Source organism: Scyliorhinus torazame, chromosome 6 (assembly GCF_047496885.1).
Source record: "Scyliorhinus torazame isolate Kashiwa2021f chromosome 6, sScyTor2.1, whole genome shotgun sequence".
Classification (NCBI taxonomy): domain Eukaryota; kingdom Metazoa; phylum Chordata; class Chondrichthyes; order Carcharhiniformes; family Scyliorhinidae; genus Scyliorhinus; species Scyliorhinus torazame.
In genome coordinates, this window is record NC_092712.1 from 149,932,577 (window position 1) to 149,955,820 (window position 23,244).

Genomic DNA, 23,244 nt, shown 5'->3' on the forward strand with positions numbered 1-23,244 from the left:
TGAATGGGCAACCACCCCCACCACCATCTCACCCCCCCCCCCCCCCACCACCCACACACACACACACACACACACACACACAGGGGTTAAGCTGCAGCTATACAAAACCTTGGACCCCACTTGGAGTACTGTGAGCAGTTCTGGGCACCACACTTTAGGAAGGATATTTTGGCCTTGGATGGAGGGCAACACAGGTTTACATAAATGATTCCTGGATAACAGAGGTTGTGTTACAAGGAGAGATTACTCAAATTAGACCTGTTTTCGCTAGAATTTAGAAGGTTAATTCAAGATAGTAACAGACAAAGAGAGGATAAACAAAGACAAACTATTTTCACTAGTTGGCGATTCTAAAGCTAGGAGGAATAGTCTAAAAATTAGGGCTAGACAGTTCAGGAGAGATGTTAGGAAGAACTTCTTCACGCAAAGGGTGGTAGAGGTTTGGAACTCTCTCCCACAAACAGCAGTTATTTAAAATTTGTTCATGGGACGTGGATGACGCAGGCTGAGCCAACATTTATTGCCCATCCCTAATTGCCTTTGAGGGGCAATTAAGAGTTAACCACATTGCTGTGGGTCTGGAATCACATGTAGGCCAGACCGGGTAAGGACGGCCAATTTCCTTCCCTAAAGGACATTGGTGAATCAAATGGGTTTTTACGTTTCCTGGTCAACATTAGACTTTTAATCCCAGATTTTTATTGAATTCAAATTTCACCATCTGCAGTGGTGGGATTTGCACCTGGGTCCCCAGAGCATTACTCTGGGTCTCTGGTTTACTAGTCCAGTAACAATACCACTATGCCACTGCGCTGCAGAGCTTGTTCCAGTTGCAGGTGGACATTGCCGAGGCGCAGCAAAGCATGACCCAATCGTTGAAAGTATCTCCAGGGCTGGCAGAGACAGATGATGCAGGGGCAGCCAGGGCTTGAACTAGCTGCCCCTGTGTCCTGAGGTGACCCGAGGGCCCTGTGGGCACCGAGCAGGAGGAGAGGGTGCTGGGTGCCAACCTGGATCCTTCCCATGGAGTGGGGATGGTGGCCACCTGCTCCCCCGAGTTCCGCCTTCTGATGAGACCATGTCTTGCAGCCAGCACACTGGATAGGGAAGCACAGCTGTGCATGTGCCACCAACAAGTGCGTCGGGGCACTCCGGCCCCGAAGCCCCCAGATGATGCCCGCCAGGGGCATCGAAGACCACAGGACATGGTAAGCAGCTGGCTGCCTCCACCTCAGATGTGCAACCTGGGGACACACCTAGGTGTAGCGGTGGAGCGAGGAAGGTAAATGATAGAATTTATAGTGCAGAAGGAGGCCATTCATCCCATCAAGTCTGCACTGGCCCTTGGAAAGAGCACACAACCTAAGCCCACGCCTCCGTCCCATCCCTGTAACACAGGAACTCCACCTAACATTTGAACACGAAGGGGCCAATCCACCTAACCTGTACATCTTTGGACTGTGGGAGGAAACCGGAGCAGCCGGACGAAACCCACGCAGACACGGGGAGAAAGTGCAAACTCCACACAGACAGTCACTTGAGGACGCCCTCGCCCCCCTTCGTATGACTGCCCACTCCTACAGAGTGTCTCCCCCCCCCCCCCCCCCCCCCCCCCCCCCCCCCCCCCCCCCCCCCCCCCCCCCCCATGTGGACGGTCCCCCACCCCCTGCCGAGCCTGGGCCAGCAAGCCCAGTGCCCCTGGGCTCTTTGCCTGTGAGCAAAGATAGCTACTCAGCTCCCCGCAGAAGCCCTTTCGTCAGGTTCAAGTTTTTAAAAGGAGTAGTAACTGGTGCCAATGTGACCACTTGCTGAGGAGGCCGAAGACTCATGGGAGGCCTTTGGATATGAGATCGCTCATGAGCATTCTATGGAAATAGGGCTTAAGTGGTGATAATTTGTTTCTTGCCACGCTATGGCGGGATCCCAATTTCACCTATGGTTGCGGGCCAACTGCATCACAAACTGGCGCAGCTCTCATTTTCAGCCTCTCCCACTTTTCACCAGCCTTGTTTCGCTCGAGGGGGTGTGCAGCGAGGCCTGAAAATCCGGGCCCTATATCTCTATTAATTTGTTTGTCACCTGTCATAACCCCCACAAGACCCACGGGGAAACCATTATTGATCTCCCCGTGGGGCTCGTGGAATATGAGCTGCCCCAGATGTGGGCAGAAGCCCACTCAGCTGGGCCTCACAAAACCGCGTATAAAAGCTGGCCCGCGCAGGGACTGGGATGTTGGTTGTCCCAATGGGGATTGTGATTGTATATAGTTACTGCCGTGAGCAGACTTTATGTGCAAGTAAAATAAATCTTTATCCTTCCTACTGCTGGCTTGCTTGGTCATTAAACCACCAATGTCGACCCTTCCTTTATTCTTTCCTATATTGTCCTGCAATGTTTTGTTTCCATGTAACTGCTTAGATATCTTGTGGATGTTATAGATTATAGGGCTTTGATGAGACTACATCCAGAGTGCTGTGTACAGTTTTTGTCTCCATATCTAGGGAAGGGTATACTTGCCTTGGAACTGGTACAGCAAAGGTTCACAAGATTGATTACTAAGTTGAGATGGTGGTCCTATGATGAGGGTGGAGTTAATTTAGCTATGTTCTCTGGAGTTTAGAAGAACGAGAGCTGATATCATTGAAACAGACATCATTTTGAAGAGGCTTGTCAGGATAGATACCAAGAGGTTCTTTTCTTAGCTGGGTAATCTGGAATACGGGGGCACAGTCTCAGGATAAAGAGTCGGTTATTTACGATTGAGTTGAGAAATGTCTTCATTTGGGTTTGTCACTCTTTGGAATTCTGTTGAGTGTGGTGGATGTTCCTTCATTATTCAAGGTGGGATAGATTCTTGATCTCTGCAATCATGAGATATGGAGAGTGGTTGGGAAGTGGATTTGAGGCACAGAATCAGCAATGATCATATGAACAGTCTTGAGGGGTGATAAAATCTACTCTGCTCCTATTCTGCTCTTATTTATCACGTCTGAAGGAAATGGTAAAGTAATTTAAAAGCTAATATACAGCTAGAATGTATGCTCTGCATCAGAATAGAAGGTTTTGCAATGCACCGGTGATCTATGTCTGAAATTGCTTTAGTTGGATCAACATGCTGCAAAAGCCACATACTTCTATCAGAATGGTTACAGAAAAGACTGATTCTGAGGGGTTAGAGTTGTGTAGCGACCAGAGCAACTTAAACCTTATAATCTAAGAATAAGGCTTTTTGGGGTGAATTCTTTGAAAAGTATGTGAAATCTTTCACTGTTTCTCTCACAAAGCCAGATTATTACCTCAGCATAGCTGCTATAGAAAAGAAAAAAACAAAAGTATTGTACGGCACACAAGTATTTAAATCTTCTACATTGAGTCACATGTTTGATAGAAAAGGATATTGACAGTCTGTTTGCATTTTTTCCATTAAGGTTTACTGATTTTAAATTAAGTAATAGAAGATGTTTTAACAAAGTAGGCCAATCAGCAACAGGAATGGTTCAAACCTGAAACAATAAACTCTTTCTTTTCATGACGTGCTGTAGATTTCCAGCAGTTTCTATTTTTTATTTCAAATTATTATAATTCATTTAATTTTCATGCTTTTAATATTTTAACCTGTTTTCTATTTCCTTCTGCCTCTTTTCGACAGTTCACAAAACAATGCTGGAATTTGTGGATACCAGGTAAATAGTATTATTGAATGATGAGTAAATATTATACTCGAATGGCTATTGTGCAACTACAAGTATTATTGATTGTCAGGAAATGATAGTAATTGTCCTCTTGGGTATCTGTTTTTAGACTCCGTATATGTGCAACATTCCCTCTGTACAACAACATTGGCATTCCAGTAATGTAAGGTAAGCAGGTTCTACATCCTAAGGATTATGTAGTAAAATTGTTGGATTTTAATTTTATCAATAGCTTACTGTACTCCTGACCATCAGTTGGGATCAGCTGCTTGGGTGTGCAATGTATCAAAGTTATTTGAAATGAACTTAACTGATGGTAAAGATGATGGCTTAGTTAAAGATTATCAAATTTAGAACAGCATGATATATATTTTCTAAATGTGGTAGGCGAGTACCAGAGTAAAATTCAACTTGGATTTAATATCTTATTGGATTGGATTAAATAGTAATGGTTACTGAATTATCAGTCCTTCCAAGCCACCAGTATTAAATATGTTACACACCAAAGAACAGCGGTAACAAATCAATTAAGTGCCATTTAAAAATAATTTGACCGAGCCTTTCCTTTTTGTTATGAGTCAAACTGTTAAATGTGATTTGCTGATAGAGAGCTTTCTTTTTATATAATAAAATTATTTTATTTAAGGGTGTTCCTTTTTTGAAAACCCCCCACAAAATCTGGCATTTCTGTTGCTGGGAATCATCTCTGCTGCACTGTTACTCGCAATCATATGGTGGAGGGCGATTTCAATTTCTGTGGTCTGTTTCTGGAAGCTGTCTGGTGGAGGGAAATACTTGTTGGTAGAGTACCTACATTCAATTTTACAACCATCCTTCCTAATGGCTCAATTACAGCGTGTGTGTGTGTGAGTGTGTGTGTTCATGTTTCTGGCATACCTTGCTGAACATGAGAAGCTTGATATTTAAACCAAATATCTTTTTATTGTTTAACAGTTTTCAACTCTTGATCTTGGTGCTAACCAAGATCTACAGAACTATACTAAATAGAGGGGATGTGATTCAACAGTTGTCTCAGAGCCTTTTAAATCATTTATTAGGTTTTGAAGAATAAAAGTTGTGTGTATTCAAAGGAAGTAGTGTGTGTGGAATTTTGGGAGTTTCAAGCCCTTGGGAAGGAATGTTCTATGTAAGCTAAATTGTGCATGTCCCTGCATGTCCTGGGAAGTTCCTTTGTAGTGCTCTATAATAACAACCTCATTCTACAAATTCCTCAATGCATGATATTGTAATCTTGTGCCTTACGACTTTCCTTTGGACTGATTTGGTAGCAATGGTGAAAGCTAGTGACTACACAATTAGTATTGTTGAAACAGTAGAAGTTACATTTTAACTATCATTTCTGTCTTTATGTATTTCTGTCTTCAAACGTTCTCTCTCTCTACTCCTTCCATCCCCACCGTGCATGCCATGTACAGTTTTTGTTTTCAGTAACCATGACTTGATATCCATTTATGTTGTGTAAAGTCTCATCTCACTAACTGCTCACTGTGCACATGGTACAGGCCATCGCCCCATGATGACAGGCACAAATATTACAACCGGACACCATCGCAGGAAGGAAATGGCAGAAACGCAAGATATGTTCAAGAGCAGAATATGAAGAACATGGGAGGCAGGAAGCATAGTGTTGACCAAGATAAACTCATGACTACACTTTGAAAAAATGACAAAATGTTCATCTGATCCTATGATTTTGAACTCCATTCCATTCAAGTTGCAATCCAGAATTGTCTTGGGAAGAAAAAATATTAAAGGGGGAAAAAACCTGGGAAACTGCATTTTTTAAGCTTTTTGTACAATTTACTCTAGCCATCTCTGCATGCTTTAAAAGATGCAAATCACTTTGGTGTGTTGCGTTGCAATTTTTCAGTATTTCTATGAAACATTTACAAGACAAAATTAGGTGTCCTGGATTTTTTTTTTGGTACATCATACAGGACTAACAGATTGTCTTTTTGCTAAGTAGTAACGGCAGATCTGCTGAAAAATAAATTTTTAAGCAGGAAAAGTGATTGCCAAAGTTGAGACATTCTTGAAGTGGTGAGAGCTTGCACTTTGTGTAAAATCTTATCATGGTACAGGGGTGTTAGTGGGTTCAAGACTTTATACAAATAGTGATTAGAGTATCCAGGTGTACTTTTGTCACGTTTTCTGTCTTGCTTCTAGAAGATTGTACCTGAAGGTGCACATTGAGAACTCTGTATCTTTTGCTCTATCACTGCTCTTAGAAAGCATGGGTTGTGGTAAAACGGTTTAAGCTGTGTCTTTCTGCAAACCTTTTACTACAAATCATTCAGTTTAATTTGATTAATGTTGAATTTGGCCTGTATTCATTAATCAAGATGTCTTTAGAAAGTTTCTTTTTGTACGTTTTGTACATCCTATTTTCCACTCTATTCTTCTGAAGCCTTGCGGTGTCAGCAGCCAATACTCCTGTCAGAAAGTCACAAGTGAGGAAGTTGCAGTCCGTCCCTCCATTCGTACCACTTTGCCACCAGCTGGCAGTAAATGCACAAGAGAAGATCCAGAATGATTTATAATATGGAAAAAAAATTAGGCTCCTCAATGGTTCCAAGAACAAATGTATCTGAGTGGTGGTAATAAGCCATACAGACCAGGAAGGTTCCAAATTCAATCTGTGTTGAGTAAGCTGATTTCAGCTTAAGATGTTGCGAGGGCACATATTAAGCTTCAACATTCCCCCCCCCCCCCTCCCTCCTAGCAATTCCCATTAACCCTCATTATGCATTGACCTTTGCTAAAAGCATGGGTGAGGACAGAATTAAGCTCAATTGTCACTGTAGTGACTGAGATGAAGGATAGCCACTTGGACAATTGCTCAGATGTTGGCTTTTGTGAAACTCTGTGCTGACATCACTTTCAGGAAGAGCGAACGGAAGAGGGAAGAAGACTGGGAGAAGGGGAATTATCTGTACAAGAAAACAAACTTTGTTGAGTTTCTTATTGGAACAATGGAGATTGGGAGCTGACTACATACAGAATTAAGAGTGGGTACCTATATGGTAGTGCTCAATCGCACACTACTTTGGAAATCAGCTGCTTTTGTTAAAACATATTTTAACAAACAGAACTTGAAAGCTAAAAGTCATGACCACCAGGCCAGCTGATGTGAGTGTAATCTATTACTAATCATGGGCCTGATACAAATAATCTTTCAGTTCTGTGCTAGAAGAAACAAACACTGAGTTATATTTTTAATCTATTCGAGCTCATTCATTTTGATCTGAACCTATTACTGAATGCACATTTGATGAAGTTGTGGTGGCTTAAAATAACCTGTTCCTTTGGTTGCAATCATCAAGTGGAATATTCAACTACAGGGACCTGTTGGCACTTGCATCCCCCGTAAGACTTAGTTCAATTATGTTATCAGCTGCCTTCATGCTTGCTGAAGCTAATAGGAGTTGCTCTGAGAACAAAATTAGGTGACCTGATTTGCTAACAACACGATAACTAATAATATCAAATGATTTTAGTGCAACAAAGAAGTCCTTTTCTTTTTAAAAGGAAGCATTTTGCAATCCTTTTCATTTATATATGGGGTTGCTTGTACCGCCGTAAAGGAAATCTTCAGAAAACTGCTAAAATTTCTCTGTACATGTCATCTTGAATATAACGTAATTTCTCAAAAGCTTTAAATAAAATTTGCTTCCCTTCCATCCCTACAAGCAGTCCTGTGCTACATGATGACTATTTGGTGAGCAAATTAAATGAGCATCATACCGTACCTGTCAATTAGTACTTGTCAAACCTTTATAATCTGTGATGTTTTGAATTGGGACAGTGTGACAAAACAATCTTGTGTTCTGTCAGTCAATCTGCAATATGTAAAAAGCTGTAAAAAAAGTAATATATATGTATGGTAAAAAGTAATCAATTTGTAATTTTGCTGCAAAATATTAGCATGTTTTATAGTGACCAACATCCCCAATTTGCTATTTCTTGAAGGTGAAGTACATTTCTCACCATCCCCCCCATCACAGAAGGTTAAGTAAATGAGATCCAATAGCAGTGCCTATTGTGTGAATGGAGCACAAGTTGTGGATCAGTATAATGAGTGATTTTTTTTGTCCTCTCCCTTGCATTCTTTTGTATTCGGAATAATATTTCATAATTTAATATTCACCTGAGCTGATGGTCATTTAGCCAGCTGAGATTACCTTGACTCTTGTTTAATTGCCTGTTAATCCTCCCCTTCCAAATAAAGTCCCCTTAATCTGTCCGAGATTTATACAAACTGAAGAGGAGGTGAACCTAGCCATTTTTAAAATTGTGCAGTTTAACTCCTGTATGGAACATTTTTTTTATATTCAAATCATCAACTCGTGGGAAAGTGTATCAAAGCTGTACTGAATGCTCATATCATAAATTCTACCTTATTCTACATTTAACTGAAGTTTATTTTATGTACTGGGCAGAAGTATCTTATGAATTGCTCTGAACATATCTTCTGGGCTTTTATGATTTGTTTCTGTTGGGTGTGAATGATAATGAGTCATTGCTAATTATGTAACTGCTGCATAGGCCCTTGAATTGATTACTATATAAGATGTTGGAAGAGTTTTTAAAATATAGGTATTTTGTATAATTGTGAACTTAGACAACAGAGAGCAAGAAAGTGTATGTGTATGCCTGGCAATTAAAGTACATGACGAATTATGTTTGGTAAAGTGGCAGTGTTGAGGTTTGCAGTGAGGATCTCAATGTGATCAAAACCATCTGAAGATTTCAGCAGGCATTCATCCAAAACTACCAACAAATCGTTTAACATTTACATCACTAAAATACACCAGCAATATGTCATTTTAAGTATATGAAGTCCTCCAGAGTACTGTTCTTTTGTTCTTCATTTTCATTTCCACCTCCATTTTTCAGTCTATGCTGTTTACTGGCCATTTTGTAAGCGATTAACTTTCAATTTCTTTTCTAATGGCATCACTGCTGAAGATCAAAACATTTGCCCCTTTAGTTCTGATCTTTCCTTGCCCCTTAAATACACCCCCAAAAATGTCACAGAATAAATTATTTGCGTTTTCCCTTCTTACTAAAGATAAACACACCAAATGTAGCCATTTGGCTCATTTGCATCAAGGTGATAAAATATGGTGAGAATTGCAAGTTGTATAACTGTCCGGTTTTCTTTTAATTGAGTGTGGGGAGTGGGGGAAGCTGGCGGATGGAGATTAAATGGGTGATGGTGGTTTTGCCATGATACCCTTTTACATTTGCTCTCTCGTCTTCTAATGCATGTACATATTTCCACCTCTGACTTTTCCAAACAGTAAGGCAAGAAAACTGCTAGCCATCTCCATACAATCTCATCCCTATAATGAGACTGGCTTTCAAGTACAACAATGACAGCATGGTGGTACAGTGGTTAGCACTGCTGCTTCACAGCGCCAGGGACCCTGGTTCAATTCTGGCCTTGGGTGATAGTGGAGTTTGCTCGTTCTCCCCGTTTCTGCATGGGTTTCCTCCGGGTGTTCCGGTTTCCTCCCACAGTCGATAGAAGTGCAGGTTAGATAAATTAGCTAAATTTTCCCTTTGTGTCCGGGGATGTGCAGGTTAAGTGGGGTTATGGGGATAGGGCGGGGAGTGGGCCTAGGTAGGGTGATCTTTCAGAGGATCGGTACTGACTTGATGGACCGAATGGTCTCCTTCTGCACTAGGAATGCTATGGTTCTGATCCCCTAAGAATTCTAACATTGTGTCATCTGTAAGCGTTTTGACAACCTGTCATTATCAGAACAGAAGAGAACAAAAACCGTGAGAACATTTCATGTAGAAGTGAGGAAATGTTGATCAGATATTCAGATTAAGCAACACAGGAAATTTTCAACAGCATTCTCAATTTCAATACCATAGTCATTCTGAAATACTTAAAAAGTTCAAGCACTATCTCCTGAGCAGTGCCACTCTGGCATAGAATAGCACAGCACCGAAGTGACACTAAGCAAAGCTTACAGTTATTTAAAACTTGAAATTTAAGTGAATAGTAAAAGTCAAGGATAATGGGCGGGATTTTTTGTCCAGCAACGCTGGAATCACAAATCACAATTGGGCGTCAGCCGGGAATAGAGGTCAGCGCCAGGCGCCCAACGGAACAGCGTGCTCCGGTGCCTCGTTAACAGCGTAGATGCATTTCCTGCCCGCACTGGCGTGGGCATGCAAATTGTACAGTAATGGCCGTTAGCTTATCATTAACGAGCCCGGCCCGGTAGTCTCCGACCTCCCGCGATGCTCTGCCTCCGGCAAAGTTCACTTGTGGTATTTAAAAATGGGAACCGGGCACTGTGGCTGCTGAGAGGCGCTGCCCCCCGGCAGGGATGGGGTGCAGAGTGCACCCCGAATACTGTTCCTGGCACACTAACACCCCAAGGGCAGATGCCCCACCAATGGTACTATCAGCCAACCCACCCCACAGGACACTGGCCAGCACCAAGCCTCGCCTACTCATTGCACCCCTGCTCCTATCCATCCTGCCCCCAGGCAGGTGGGCACAACCCTTGCGTTGCACAGAGGATCTATGGCACACTGCAGCTATGGTCCCAACAGATGCCCACGGATCTCGATGTACAGCTGGGTGTGTTTGGCATCTGCCTGGCTGCCATAGCCCTCGCGGATGCACTGAGGCTACATGAGCCGGAGCTGCTCGGGGTTGACCGTGCAGAACTGGAGCCTACCCTAGAGGAGCAGGGCCACCGGTGACAATGGAGAGCCAGCAGCCCAACAGGCCGAGGAGGTGGTGGGAAAGAGGCATCTCATCGGGCCTCGTGTATACCAGCACCGCCTGTCGTACCAGGACCTGCCAGACCGGGCGTGCCGCTGCTGAATGCGGCTGAGCAAGCAGACCGTGCGACATGTGTGCCTGAGCATGGTGCATCTGGAACCGTGGGGTATTGGGGATGACACCCGCTCCCAGTGGGCCATCACCGTGATGGTTGCCCTGAATGGTTTTTGCCATGGAATCCTTCCTCTGGGACACTACCAGGTCCCTCTGGTTCAGGTCAGCCAGCGCCAGGCCAATGCTCTCAATGCCCGCAGCCATGACCCGTTGCGACGGGGCCATGCTCTGGAGCACAGCGGCAATGTCCATGTGGTCCTGATAAGTGGCTGCCTGTGACATGGCCGCCCTGTCCTGTGCCTCAGCCACCGTCCGCACAGTTTGCCCCAGGCCTTGGACATCCTGACCCATGACTGAAACCTTTGCACCCAAGGCTTCCACCGTGGACACCACCCGTGCCTGGGAGCCTCATTCTTCTGGGGTACAGGTAATTCACAGTTTGAGACACTCGGACACGAATAGTGCAGGGGATTCGCAGCTGGTGGCCTAAGTGTGCAGAGCACTCGACCATGGCAGGCAGTATGGGTGCTGGCATATGGTGCATGGTGGGGGTGCTGCCAGAGGTGGGGTGTGGTTCCCCTCTGGGGCCGGGGGTATGGGGTGGGGGGGTGCGACGAGGGTGCTGCCAGGGGCACGGAGATGGTTACTCACTTTGTCTGGCCAAGGGGGTCGCTCATCCCAATCCAACACTACTTATCAGTCCACCTGGTGGGAGCTGCCTTGGAGGGAGGGAGGGGGGGGGGGGGAGTGGATGTGGTACCAGAGGCAAGGAGGTGGTGATGACTCACCCGGGCCACCCTGAGGAGGTTCTTTCGGTCCTGCTGCCTGGTCTTCGCGGTGGGACCTGCGACGCTCACGGTATCTGCCACCTGCACCCAGGCGCGGTTGACAGAGGCGGGTGGCAGCCTCCTTCCCACCACGGGCTGAAGGGTGTCTCCTCTTCTCCACGACTTCCAGCAGTATCTCCAGCTCAGCATCCGCAAATCTCAGGGCCGCTCTCTGTGGTGGCATCTTCTTGGCTGGAATGAGAGTGAGGGGGCGTGGGGGGTGGGGTGGGGGGTGGGGGTAGTAGTAGAGTGCTTATATGCAGCTCCAGTTGTCAGATTCTCCAGTGACAATCCTGACCCTAGCAAATCCCAAGGCCAGCATGAGTTGGCGTTGCACTAGTTCCACGTGGTGCACGGGCTCACCATTTGCATGTCCTGAATGGCTCTGGGACTGGCGCCACCATGGATCACCACCATTTAGTCCCGGTGGTGACACTTAGTCTCAAATGGAGAAACCTGTCCAATATGCCTAGTCATTCATGCAGGTAATAATAATTAGGCATCTATAACTTGACCACTGAATTCATGTTCCACATTCATATTGATCCGTACATTAATGCAAGACGCGCAATGATAGTTTGGAATTTTGAGGTGGTGAGGATTTTCGTTTAAATTGTCCAATTTTTTAGAATAACTTCAACCTCACCGTACATCAAAATAGTTTGAAAATTCTTATTTCTGAAAATAATTATGCAATGTAGTACCACAATTATAACACACCAGCTGCTGCTTCAACTGGCAACATTACAATATTATTTTGCACAGATCTTGAAGATGTTTAAACTTTAAATTTGGCACTGAATTTGGGCCAACATCCTGATCTGCAGATACATTTGTTGACGATCTCATTGCCGAAACATATGGACCATCTTTCCTGCAGGTAGGGAAGACCAGAAATTCCAGCTGGAATTCTCTGGCCATTCGCTGTCGGCAGGAACCTTGGTCCTACTGGCAGCGCACCCTGCTTGCGGGTCTCCTAGCGGGACAGTTGGGTCAGAAGGGGTAGACAGGTCAGGGGATAGTCAGGTTGAGTTGGAGTGTAATTGTGTGCTGAAGCATAGTTGGGTATGAAGGGGGTGGTCAGAGGTTAATATAGTCTGGAGGGGTAGTTAAGTCTGGTCGGAGGGGTGGATGGGAGGATTGGGCAGGGAGCGATAGTTGCATCGGGAGGAGAGAGTGAACGGAGGGGTTGGGTGCCAGCTTTAGGGATTGAGCTTTCAGCTCTGTAGTCACACAGGTGCTCGACTAGGTCTGGAATTTGTAGGTTTGCAGGGGCTCACCAATCTAATGAGCATTGATTGGCATAAAGCAGAACTTCCACCCTCTTTCGGGAGGAGATCCCACCTTGGAGAGCTGCCAGCTAATCAGAATGGTTGGCAGCTGTCCAGTCCCTCCAAGGACAGTGCTGCAGTGTCTACCTGGATCTAAAGCAGCAATTTTCCGCTTCCGTTCACCTCAGGCGGGTTCAGTGACTGGCGCAGAAAATATCGCGAGAAGGCCTAATCGCATTTCATAATTACATCAAACAGGAATTGATTTCCCATCCCCGTCAGTGATGAGCCACTTTTCCTGATGAACCTCAGGCCCACATGCCGGAATCATCCCCCCAAAATCCATCCACGGCAGCTTGATGTCAGAACGGCATGAAGCACAACTGGTCACAGAAGGCTGTCGAGCAGTACTCCCAAAGGAGTTTGGAGGTGAGTGCAGCACTCAGTGGGGAGAGGGTAGTGCCAGCTTGATGCCAGGGTGGTGCACCTGGGTGAAAGTTGTTGCCTGTGCTGGCTGTGCGCTGGGGCAGCCTTAAAAAGGGCATCCAGATCATCAAGTGTCTGATTGAATGGTGGAGTGAGCGAATCAGAGGCCGGCTGCTCGAGCTATATTGTGGGACCTCATGACTGCAAGTTTGTTTTCTAAGTGGCAGAGAAAGCTGCTATTGCTGACGGTGGCCTCAGCGTCACTTTTCCCACCCAACATCGGCCTTTGGTGATATTGGAGAAATCTCAGTCTAATTCTTGGGACAGGTTTAAGTGGCAGGTGTCCCTGGGCAGAGAGGGTAGGGGGTCAGGAGGGGCGCAATCAGTGACTTGGACTGGCGGAGGGAGGTCCGTAGGCAACCTGGCCTTAAGGGGAGTGTGCCCACTGTCCGAACAGGCCCGATGGGGACACACCTTCTGATGGAGACACGACCTGCTTCCTGCCAAGATTGAGCTTTGGGTTTTTTTCCGCCTTCCCACTTAAACTGTCATCTGCCCACCAGCCCAAAAAGATGGAAATGGCCCTTAGCGCTTGTGCAAGGGTGGGATTCCTGTCTGATGCCCTGGCACCCCAGCATAAAATCACAAACAGATTGGGACATGCAAGAACCTGGAGGAAATCCAGGTGAATTTCACTTTGCAATCCACAGTGGGAGCATTAAATTCTGGTCTAGGATTTTCTGTCTTGACATTTCCTGGGTAACTGTGCAGGAAGTACTGAGCAGGGTAATCGCCTGTTGGATGTTCAAGCTTCCTGTGTGATATGAGTCTGCATGAAAAGACCTCCATGGGGTCCTGACGTGCATCGTGAGTTGTACGCCTTGGAGAGCGATCTACCGGCCGCATCATGCCCGAACAGGAGTGAGACACAGCCAGTAGATGCCGGGAGAAGCCTCCCGCGTGCTTCCCAGCAACCAGTATGCCTTGCGAGATCTACCCAACCCTCGCGAGGCAGCGTGATCAGAATCCCAATTGGGCAGCATGGTGGTTAGCACTGCTGCCTCGTGGCACCGAGGTCCCAGGTTCGATTTCTGGCCTGGGTTACTGTCTGTGTGGAGTTTGCACATTCTCACCTGTTTGCGTGAGTTTTGCCCCCACAACCCAAAGATGTGCAGGGTAGGTGGATTGGCCACGCTAAATTGCCCCTTAATTGGAAAAAATGAATTGGGTACTCTAAAAAGATCAGGATCCCAACCACAATGGATGTTACCACACAAATGTGGACCAGGCAGAGCAGCACCCGGGGGGTCACCCCGTGCCATCGGAGGCCCCTGGGTGGTCAGGGACAGGGCAGGGTGACCTTGACCCTCCCCCTTCAATGTGGACACCTTGGCACTGCCAGGCTGGCACCTTGGCATTGCTGCCATGGCATTGCCAAGGTGCCTGGGTAGAACTGCAAAGCTGGCAGTGAACTGACAAGGGTCAGGGCCTGAGAGGGGCCATGCCCATGAAGAGCGGGTGGACGGGGGTATGAAGGATGAGGAGGTGCAAGGCGGGTATGAAGAGGCCTCTGGAAGGTTGTGGGAGGTGAAAGGGCCTCTGAAAGGGTGGGCGAAAGACGTGTGGGAAGGACTGGAAAAGGGGTTCCTCAGTGACCCTATAGCGAGATGTCATCATTTGGGGGTGGGGGGTGGGATACTGCCCATATCTGTAGGGGGTGACATTGCCAATGGGTGAGAGGCACAAGTTCATTGAGAGATCAGGGCACCCTTTCAAAATGGCGGCACAATCTCTGAGGAGCTGGTAGGCCAGTGAGTGCAGCTCCCAAGCGAAGAATTATTTTCAAAGTGTGGCCTTGACCAGTGAGAAACTCTACAAAGCTTGAAAAAGAGACTATGTGGTTAGCCAGCGGGTGGGGAACTCGCCGACAGAGCCGGGGTGGGGGGGGGGGGGGGACTGCCAGCAAAACCCGCAACAATTGACACTTAGAAACTTTTGCGTTGGAATGTGCCCCTGGTCTCCAATGATGTGAAGACTTGAAGATCTGGGCCAATGACTTTGTGAATGGTCTTTTTCTTTTTGCAGGAAGGGTGGCAGCACAAAGGAAGTGCATGTTGGCAGCTGCCCATTCCTCCATTCCATTGTATGTTAGCTGAAATGTTACCACCTCCAGTTATCCAGGAATATAGGAACAGGAGTGGGACATTCAGTCCCTCAAACTTGTTCCTCCACTTGTCTTGGTTCCACATTCTTTAATACTCTTGGCTATTGAGGATCTATGATCTCAGACTTAAAATTAATTACTTCTATTCAAAAATGTTGCACAACAGTAGTCATCACTGAGTCATATTCTTCAACACAATCTACAATTGACCAACACAACTGCTAGTCTGTCAATGGTTGTAAAGGTCATAATTGCCATGAACAGTTGGAACAAGCTAAACTGCAACTGGGGTCACCAGTAACAGTCTCCAATCAATTAGGTATATGTGCATAAAACAAACCAAAGATTCATTGTTTGATAGGCGTGTGAGCCCATAGCTCAGTTGGTAGCACTCTTGCTTCTGAGACAAAGGTTCCAGTCCCACTCCAGGTCCCGAGCACAAAAATCAAGCCTGATGCTCGAATGCAGCACAAAGGAGTTGCAATATCAGAGTTTCCATCTTTTGGATGTCATGTTAAAACAAGGCCCTGGCTGCCTTCGCAGGTGAACATAGAGGATCCCATAGCACTATTTCAAGGAAGGGCAGAAGAGTTATCTCTGGCGTCCCGGCGAATATTTATCCCTCAATCAACATCACAAAATGCATTATTATAATCATAATTTTTATTGTCACAAGTAGGCTAACACTAACACTGCAATGAAGTTACTGTGAAAAGCTCCTAGTCACCACATTCCGGCGCCTGTTCGGCTACACCGAGGGAGAATTCGGAATGTCCAAATTACCTAATCACAGGGTGTTATCACATACTACTTATAGGAGCTTGCTGTCCAGAAATTGGCTAATGCATTTATCACATTATAGAGGTGATTACCCTTCAAAAAAGTACTTTATTTGCTGAAAGTATTATGTGAGTAAAAGTCTTTGTTTCCAAACAAACCAGTTTATTCTATGCAAATGTATGGCAATATAACAGGGAATTGCAATTTTACAATGGCAAGGTTCTTCAAAGTTTCAGTTTGCATCCAAGTGTACATCTGCGCTCCTTTGATCAATCCCATTTAAATATGTCAACCTGAAGGAATGGCAATGACCGAATGTTCAACTTGTTCGTGACCAGTATTTCATCATGCACATAAGTCATGGAAATCTACAGCACAGAATAAGCCCATTGGTCTGCGCCAGTGATCACTTGCAGGCAGCTCATATGATGCCTTAGTTTTAAGGCAATCTACTGTGCCAGTAATCTTTGGTTAAGGACGCCTTTACTCTCTGGCTCATGGGAGACCAATGTTACCTTCTCACCCATGACTGGTAGCTGTATGATTTTAAACACCCACTAAATACTGCTACCAGTAGAATAATCATTCCGTACGCCGTTTGAATATTGAAATAGTTCTTCAGGTGCCATGATTAGTCTCGAATTATTAGTGTCATAGGACAGCCAAAAGTGTAGTGGCTTGTATTGCCTGCAGCACAACTTTACCTTGCAACAGAAGGGACTCAAGGTAGTAGGACAGTCTAAAAATGACTGCCACATACTGGATGCTTGCTGACCAGTGCGTTACTAATCCTGTCAACATCTTCTCCTTCTCATCTCAAAAGTGCTGTTATCTACAGTTGCTTACTGTTATGGGCCAGGGTTTAGAGAACCCCAAAGTGTATCATGGAGATTGCGGTATGGGGAGCACACGGCCCACTCGACAGGTGTGGTACAGCAGAAATCGAAAAGTATTTTTTAGAGCAAAACAATGTTTATTCTATGACCTCAAGTTAACTTTTTTAAAACATACAGTGAACATCTTAGCAATCATCAATTCAAATACAACCCCCTAAGTAATCCTGAATAACTTCCCATACAACAGCCAGAAGACAAAAGAAACACCTTTTAACAGAAGCACACCAGGTTTACATTCACTACTGAAAACATTTATAATTCCGAATTCACCAAATAATCAAGAGATAGTCTTTTCATGGCAGAGAGATCAACAGTACATCTGCTTTGTCTGGCTTCAGCTCCAACACTGAAAACTAAACTAAAACACACCCTGTAGCAAACAGCCTAAAACAAAAGTAAAACGATGACAGCCCAGCTCCACTCACACCCTGACATCACTGCAGTAACATGAGCAGACAGACATTTCTTAAAGTGACATTCTCATGACATTACATAGATAGAAACATACATAAAAATAGAAGCAGGGGGAGGCAATTCAGCCCTTTGAGCCTGCTCCACCATTCATTATGATCATGGCTGATCATCAAGTTCCCTGATTCTGCCTTCCCTCCCACATCTCTTGATCTTTTTAGGCACAAGAGCTATATCTAATTCCTTCTTGAAATTACACCTCAACTATTTTTGTGGTAGTGAATTCCACAGATTCCACCCTCTGGCTGAAGAAATTTTTCCTTACCTCAGTCCTAAAAGGTTTACCCCTTTTGCTCAAACGATGACCCCTAGTTCTGGACTCCCCCACCATCGGGAACATTCTTGCTGAATCTACCCTGTCTAATCCTGTTAGAATATAACTTTCTATGTGATCTCCCCTCCGTCTTCTAAACTCCAATTAATATAATCCTAACCAATTTAGTCTCTCCTCATATGACAGTCCCGTTATTCCAGGAATTAACCTGGTAACCTCCGCACACTCCCTCCATAGCAAGAACATCCTTCCTCAGGTAATGACACCAAAACGGCACACAATATTCCAGGTGTGGCCTCACCAATGCACTACACAGTTGCAGTAAAACATCCCTATTCCTATACTCAAATCCTGTCGCTCTGAAGGCCGACATACCATTTGCCTTCTTTGTTGCCTGCTATACCTGCGTGCTTACTTTCAGCGACTGATGCACGAGAACACTAAGGTCTCGCTGAGTATCCCCCTCTCTCAATTTACACCCATTCAAATAATAATCTACCTTTCTATTTGTGCTACCGAAATGGATAACCTCACATTTATCCACATTATACTGCATCTGCCATGCATGTGCCCACTCGCACAGCCTGTCCAAATCCCGCTGAAGCACCTTTGTCTTTCTCACAGTAATTATAGGCCAGTTAGTCTTACTTCGGTGGTCGGGAAGATAATGGAAAAGGTCCTGAAGGATAGGATTTATGACCATTTAGAAAGATGCAGCTTAATCCGGGATAGTCAACACGGATTTGTGAAGGGTAGGTCTTGCCTCTCAAATTTGATTGAATTCTTTGGGGAGGTAACTCAGTGTGTAGATGAAGGTAGAGCAGTTGATGTCGTATACATGGATTTTAGTAAGGCATTTGATAAGGTTCCCCATGGTCGGCTCATAAAGAAGGTAAGGAGGTGGGGGATAGAGGGAAATTTGGCCAATTGGATAAGTAACTGGCTATTACATCAAAGACAGAGGGTGGTGGTGGATGAAAAATTTTCAGACTGGAGACCAGTTACCAGCGGTGTACCACAGGGATCAGTGCTGGGTCCTCTGCTATTTGTGATTTTTATCAATGACTTGGAGGAGGGGGCTGAAGGGTGGGTCAGTAAATTTGCTGATGACACCAAGATTGGTGGAGTAGTGGATGAGGTGAAGGGCTGTTGTCGGCTGCAAAGAGACATTGATAGGATGCAGAGCTGGGCCGATAAATGGCAGATGGAGTTTAACCCTGATAAGTGCGAGGTGATACATTTTGGTAGAAAAAATTTGAATGCGGATTACAGAGTCAACGGCAGGGTTCTGAGGAATGTGGAGGAACAGAGAGATCTTGGGGTTCATGTCCACAGATCTCTGAAGGTTGCCACTCAAGTGGATAAGCCGTGAAGAAGGCCTATAGTGTGTTAGCGTTTATTAACAGGGGGCTTGAGTTTAAGAGCTGCGGGGTTATGCTGCAACTATACATGACCCTGGTGAGACCACATTTGGAGTATTGTGTGCAGTTCTGGTCACCTCATTATAGGAAGGATGTGGAAGCATTGGAAAGGGTGCAAAGGAGATTTATCAGGATGCTGCCTGGTTTGCAGGATAGGTCTTATGAGGAAAGGTTGAGGGAGCTAGGGCTTTTCTCTTTAGAGCGGAGGAGGATGAGAGGCGACTTAATCGTGGTTTATAAGATAATGAGGGGGATAGATAGAGTGGACGTTCAGAGACTATTTCCTCGGGTGGATGTAGCTGTTACAAGGGGGCATAACTATAAGATTCAGGGTGGGAGATATAGGAGGGATATCCGAGGTAGGTTCTTTACTCAGAGAGTGGTTAGGGTGTGGAATGAACTGCCTGCTACGATAGTGGAGTCGGACACTTTACGAACTTTCAAGCGGTTATTGGATAGGCACATGGAGCACACCAGAATGACAGGGAGTGGGATAGCTTGATCTTGGTTTCGGACAATGCTCGGCACAACATCGAGGGCCGAAGGGCCTGTTCTGTGCTGTAATGTTCTATAAGTCCACCCACCCACCAAATTTGTATCATTTGCAAATTTGGAGATACTACATTTAGTTCCCTCTTCCAAATCATTAATATATAATGTGAATAGTTGGGGTCCTAGCACAGATCCCTGCAGTACCCCACTAGTCACTGTCTACCAATCGGAAAAAGACCCATTTATTCCCAACTTTTTGCTTCCTGTCTGTTGACCAGCTTTCTTTCCATCTCAAGACACTACCCGCAATCCCATGCCCTTTAACTGTACATTGTAATTCGCTATGTGTGACCTTGTCGAAAGCCTTAATTAAACACATCCACCAGGTCTCCTGGTCAACTCTACTAGTTACATCTTCAAAGAATTCCAGTACATTTGTCGAGCATGATCTCCCTTTCATAAATCCATGCTGACTTTATCTGATTATACCACTGGTTTTCAAATGCCGTGCTATGAAATCCTTGATAATGTGCTGCCTCATGGCACTGAGGTCCCAGGTTCGATCCTGGCTCTGGGTCACTGTCCATGTGGAGTTTGCACATTCTCCCTGTGTTTGCGTGGGTTTCGCCCCCACAACCCTAAGATGTGCAGGGTAGGTGGATTGGCCACTCTAAATTGCCCCTTAATTGGAAGAAATGAATTGGGTGCTCTAAATTTATATTAAAAAAGAAAAATGTAATCCTTGATAATGGACTGTATGTAGTAACTTCCCTACTACCGATGTTAGGTTCACTGGTCTATAGTTTCCGCTTTTCTATTTGCCTCCCTTTTTGAATAGCAGGGTTATATTAACTACCCTCCAATCTGTAGGAACCATTCCAGAGTCCAAAGAATTTTGGACAATGACTGCCAATTTCTAAGGCTACTTCCTTAAATACTCCGCAATGAAGATAATCAGGCCCAGGAGATTTGTCCACCTTCAATCCCATTAATTTCCACAAAACCAATTCTCTACTGATACTAATTTCCTTCAGCTCCTTACTAAAACTTGTGTTTCTTAGAACTTCCGGTACATTATTCATGTCTTCCTTTGTGAAGGCAGAAGAAAAGTATGAATTTAGTTCCTCAGCCATTTCTTATTTCCTGTTATGAATTCCCCCGTTTCTGACTGTAAAGGGCCTACATTCATTTTTATCAATCTTTCTATCTTTGCATACCTACAGAAACTTTTACGGTCAGTTTTTATGTTCCCTTCTAGCTTATTTTCATATAGTATTTTCCCCTTCTTAATCAATCCCTTGGACTTTGCTGAATTTTAAACTGTTCCCAATCCTCAAGTCGTTTTTCTTGCTAATTTGTATGCCTATTTGTACCTGATACTATCTCTTCTCTGTCTACATCACCAACCAGCGCTGTCATTCATTCTGCCTGATCAAAGATCACTTCTAAAATGTAATAAACACAATGGCTGTGTGGATCAACTTGAAGAGTAACTCCTACATTATTTACAATTATTTATTTCTCCTTCCATTGTTTGTAAATGCACCTTTATCATGATAATTTCCCGGTCTGTGGTATTTGAACTCTGAACTCTGATCTAATGCTGCTCGGAGGTGCCTGCTGAGTGACTGGTGTGTGTGAAGTACCCACCTGCTGTATTTCCAGAACAGCCTCATCTCATGGCAGCAAAGCCCTGCAAGTTGCAACTATGTGTAAATAAAAGCAAAATACTGCAGGTGCTGGAAATCTGAAATAAAAACAGAAAATGTTGGGAAAATCCAGCAGGCCTGGCAGCATCAGTGGAGAGAGAAACATTTTGAGTCCGTATGACTGTTGTACAGTACTGAAGAGGGACTGATAGAAATATTGGGTGGGATTCTCCAATAATGGGGCTATTGGAGTGGATTGGCCACTCTAAATTGCCCCTTAATTGGAAAAAATGAATTGGGTACTCTAAATTTATATAAAAAAAGAAAAATGCAATCCTTGATAATGGACTGTATGTAGTAACTTCCCTACTACCGATGTTAGGTTTACTGGTCTATAGTTTCCGCTTTTCTATTTGCCTCCCTTTTTGAATAGTAGGGTTATATTAACTACCCTCCAACAGGTACCCACGCCAGCGTCAAAACGTGGGTGTTTCACTCTGGACTTTCTTAAGGAAATAAGGTGATTTTCCTACCTGCAGGGGGCTAGCAGGGCCCCGGAGAGCTTCTCGCAGCTCTGGCTGTGGATACGGGGCCCTGCACTTCCGGTCGGGAGTCCACGCATGCGCATGGTGGCGGCTGCCCCGTGCGACATGGTGGACTCACACCGCGGACGATGAACGAAGCAGGTCTCCCCTCCTGAGATTGTGCACACCCGCGGATCGGTGCCGCCCGATCGCTTGCCTGGCTGTCTGTGAGCACCCCCCCCAGTGAAGGATCCCCTCGCTTCCAACAAGGGCTGCCGTGGACTGAGTCTGCAGCTGGCACCGGCCAATCCCGACAGGCAAAACGTGGTTAGAACCACACCGTCGGGAACATGACCAGGCAAGTTTTCCTGGGAGTATCGCCGCGGGGGCCTTTGTCAGTGGCCCCCTACCCGCGCCACGTAGACCGGCGATTCTCCGGGGACTGGAGAATCATGGGAATGGCGTTGGATCGGATTGCGGCGTAAATGCCATTTCTCCGTCCCCGCGCCGATCGCGATTTCGGCGCGGAGGCTCAGAGAATCCTGCCCCTTGACTGAAAGATAGATTAATTTTCAGCTTTACTTCCACTGAGCACTGACCTTATGACATATTCTGCTATCTATGTCACTATTCGCACTTCTTCAGCCCTTAATGCCACCACTGACGTGTCTTACGTCCATGACGTCTTTGTCAATCTCTCCTTGGCTCCAACTTATCCTTGACCTTCTATTCTGCCCAGCCCTCTCCAACTATATTGTTCATCACATTTCTATCCCTCTTCACTTATAGAATAATCATATGGAGTCAAAACATTAACTCTCTATCTCTCTCTACAAATGCTGCCAGACCTTCTGAGTTTATCCTGTTTCTATTGCAACTGTGGGTGGAATCTTGAACTCTTAACTCTGATCTAATGGTGCTCCGAGGTGCATGCTGAATGGCAGTCTGGCTCAGACAGAACACAGGAGTGCAGTTCTCCACTTGCACAGGCCAGTTTTCTTGTGGAAACTTGAGCCTCTTGGACAAAAAAAAAAGAGTAAACACTGTTCACGGCGTCACTGTGGTGGGACACGGCCTCATAGAGCCATGAACTGGCTCCAACGAGATCAGGGCTCATCCTTTAAAGGACTCCCCAATCAGCGCTGCAGCCTAGCGCCCCCCAGCCCTCATTACGGAGGTATTATCCTGCCCCAGATGATATTTGACGGCAATCCTCTCCCCCGCCCCCTCATCCACCGCCGGCATTGTACCCTCCCATCAACACCGTGGAAGTACAACCAGCACCTCCCCCCCCCCCCCCACACACACACACACACACACACACACCACACCACACTTCAATGCCTCCCCCCCAGTCCCCACTAATGACTGTCCCGGCACTACCCCTTGCACAGGTTGACACTGTGCCAACCTGGCAATGCCAACCTGTGCCAGGACACTGCCAGGGGATGTCCCTCTACCCCCCCCCCCC

The 23,244-nt window shown here is 45.5% G+C and overlaps 1 protein-coding gene across 2 annotated transcripts in view; it reads left to right on the top strand.

The window, feature by feature from the left end:
• The window catches only part of LOC140425065 (band 4.1-like protein 4B), a 574,236-nt gene that overhangs the window by 296,489 nt on the left and 254,503 nt on the right, over positions 1-23,244 (top strand). For both annotated transcript variants that reach the window (XM_072508898.1, XM_072508899.1), the window contains exons 14-15: positions 3,650-3,683; positions 3,802-3,860. In XM_072508898.1, the coding sequence (XP_072364999.1) occupies positions 3,650-3,683; positions 3,802-3,860 (93 nt within the window). The remainder of the gene's footprint in view (positions 1-3,649; positions 3,684-3,801; positions 3,861-23,244) is intronic.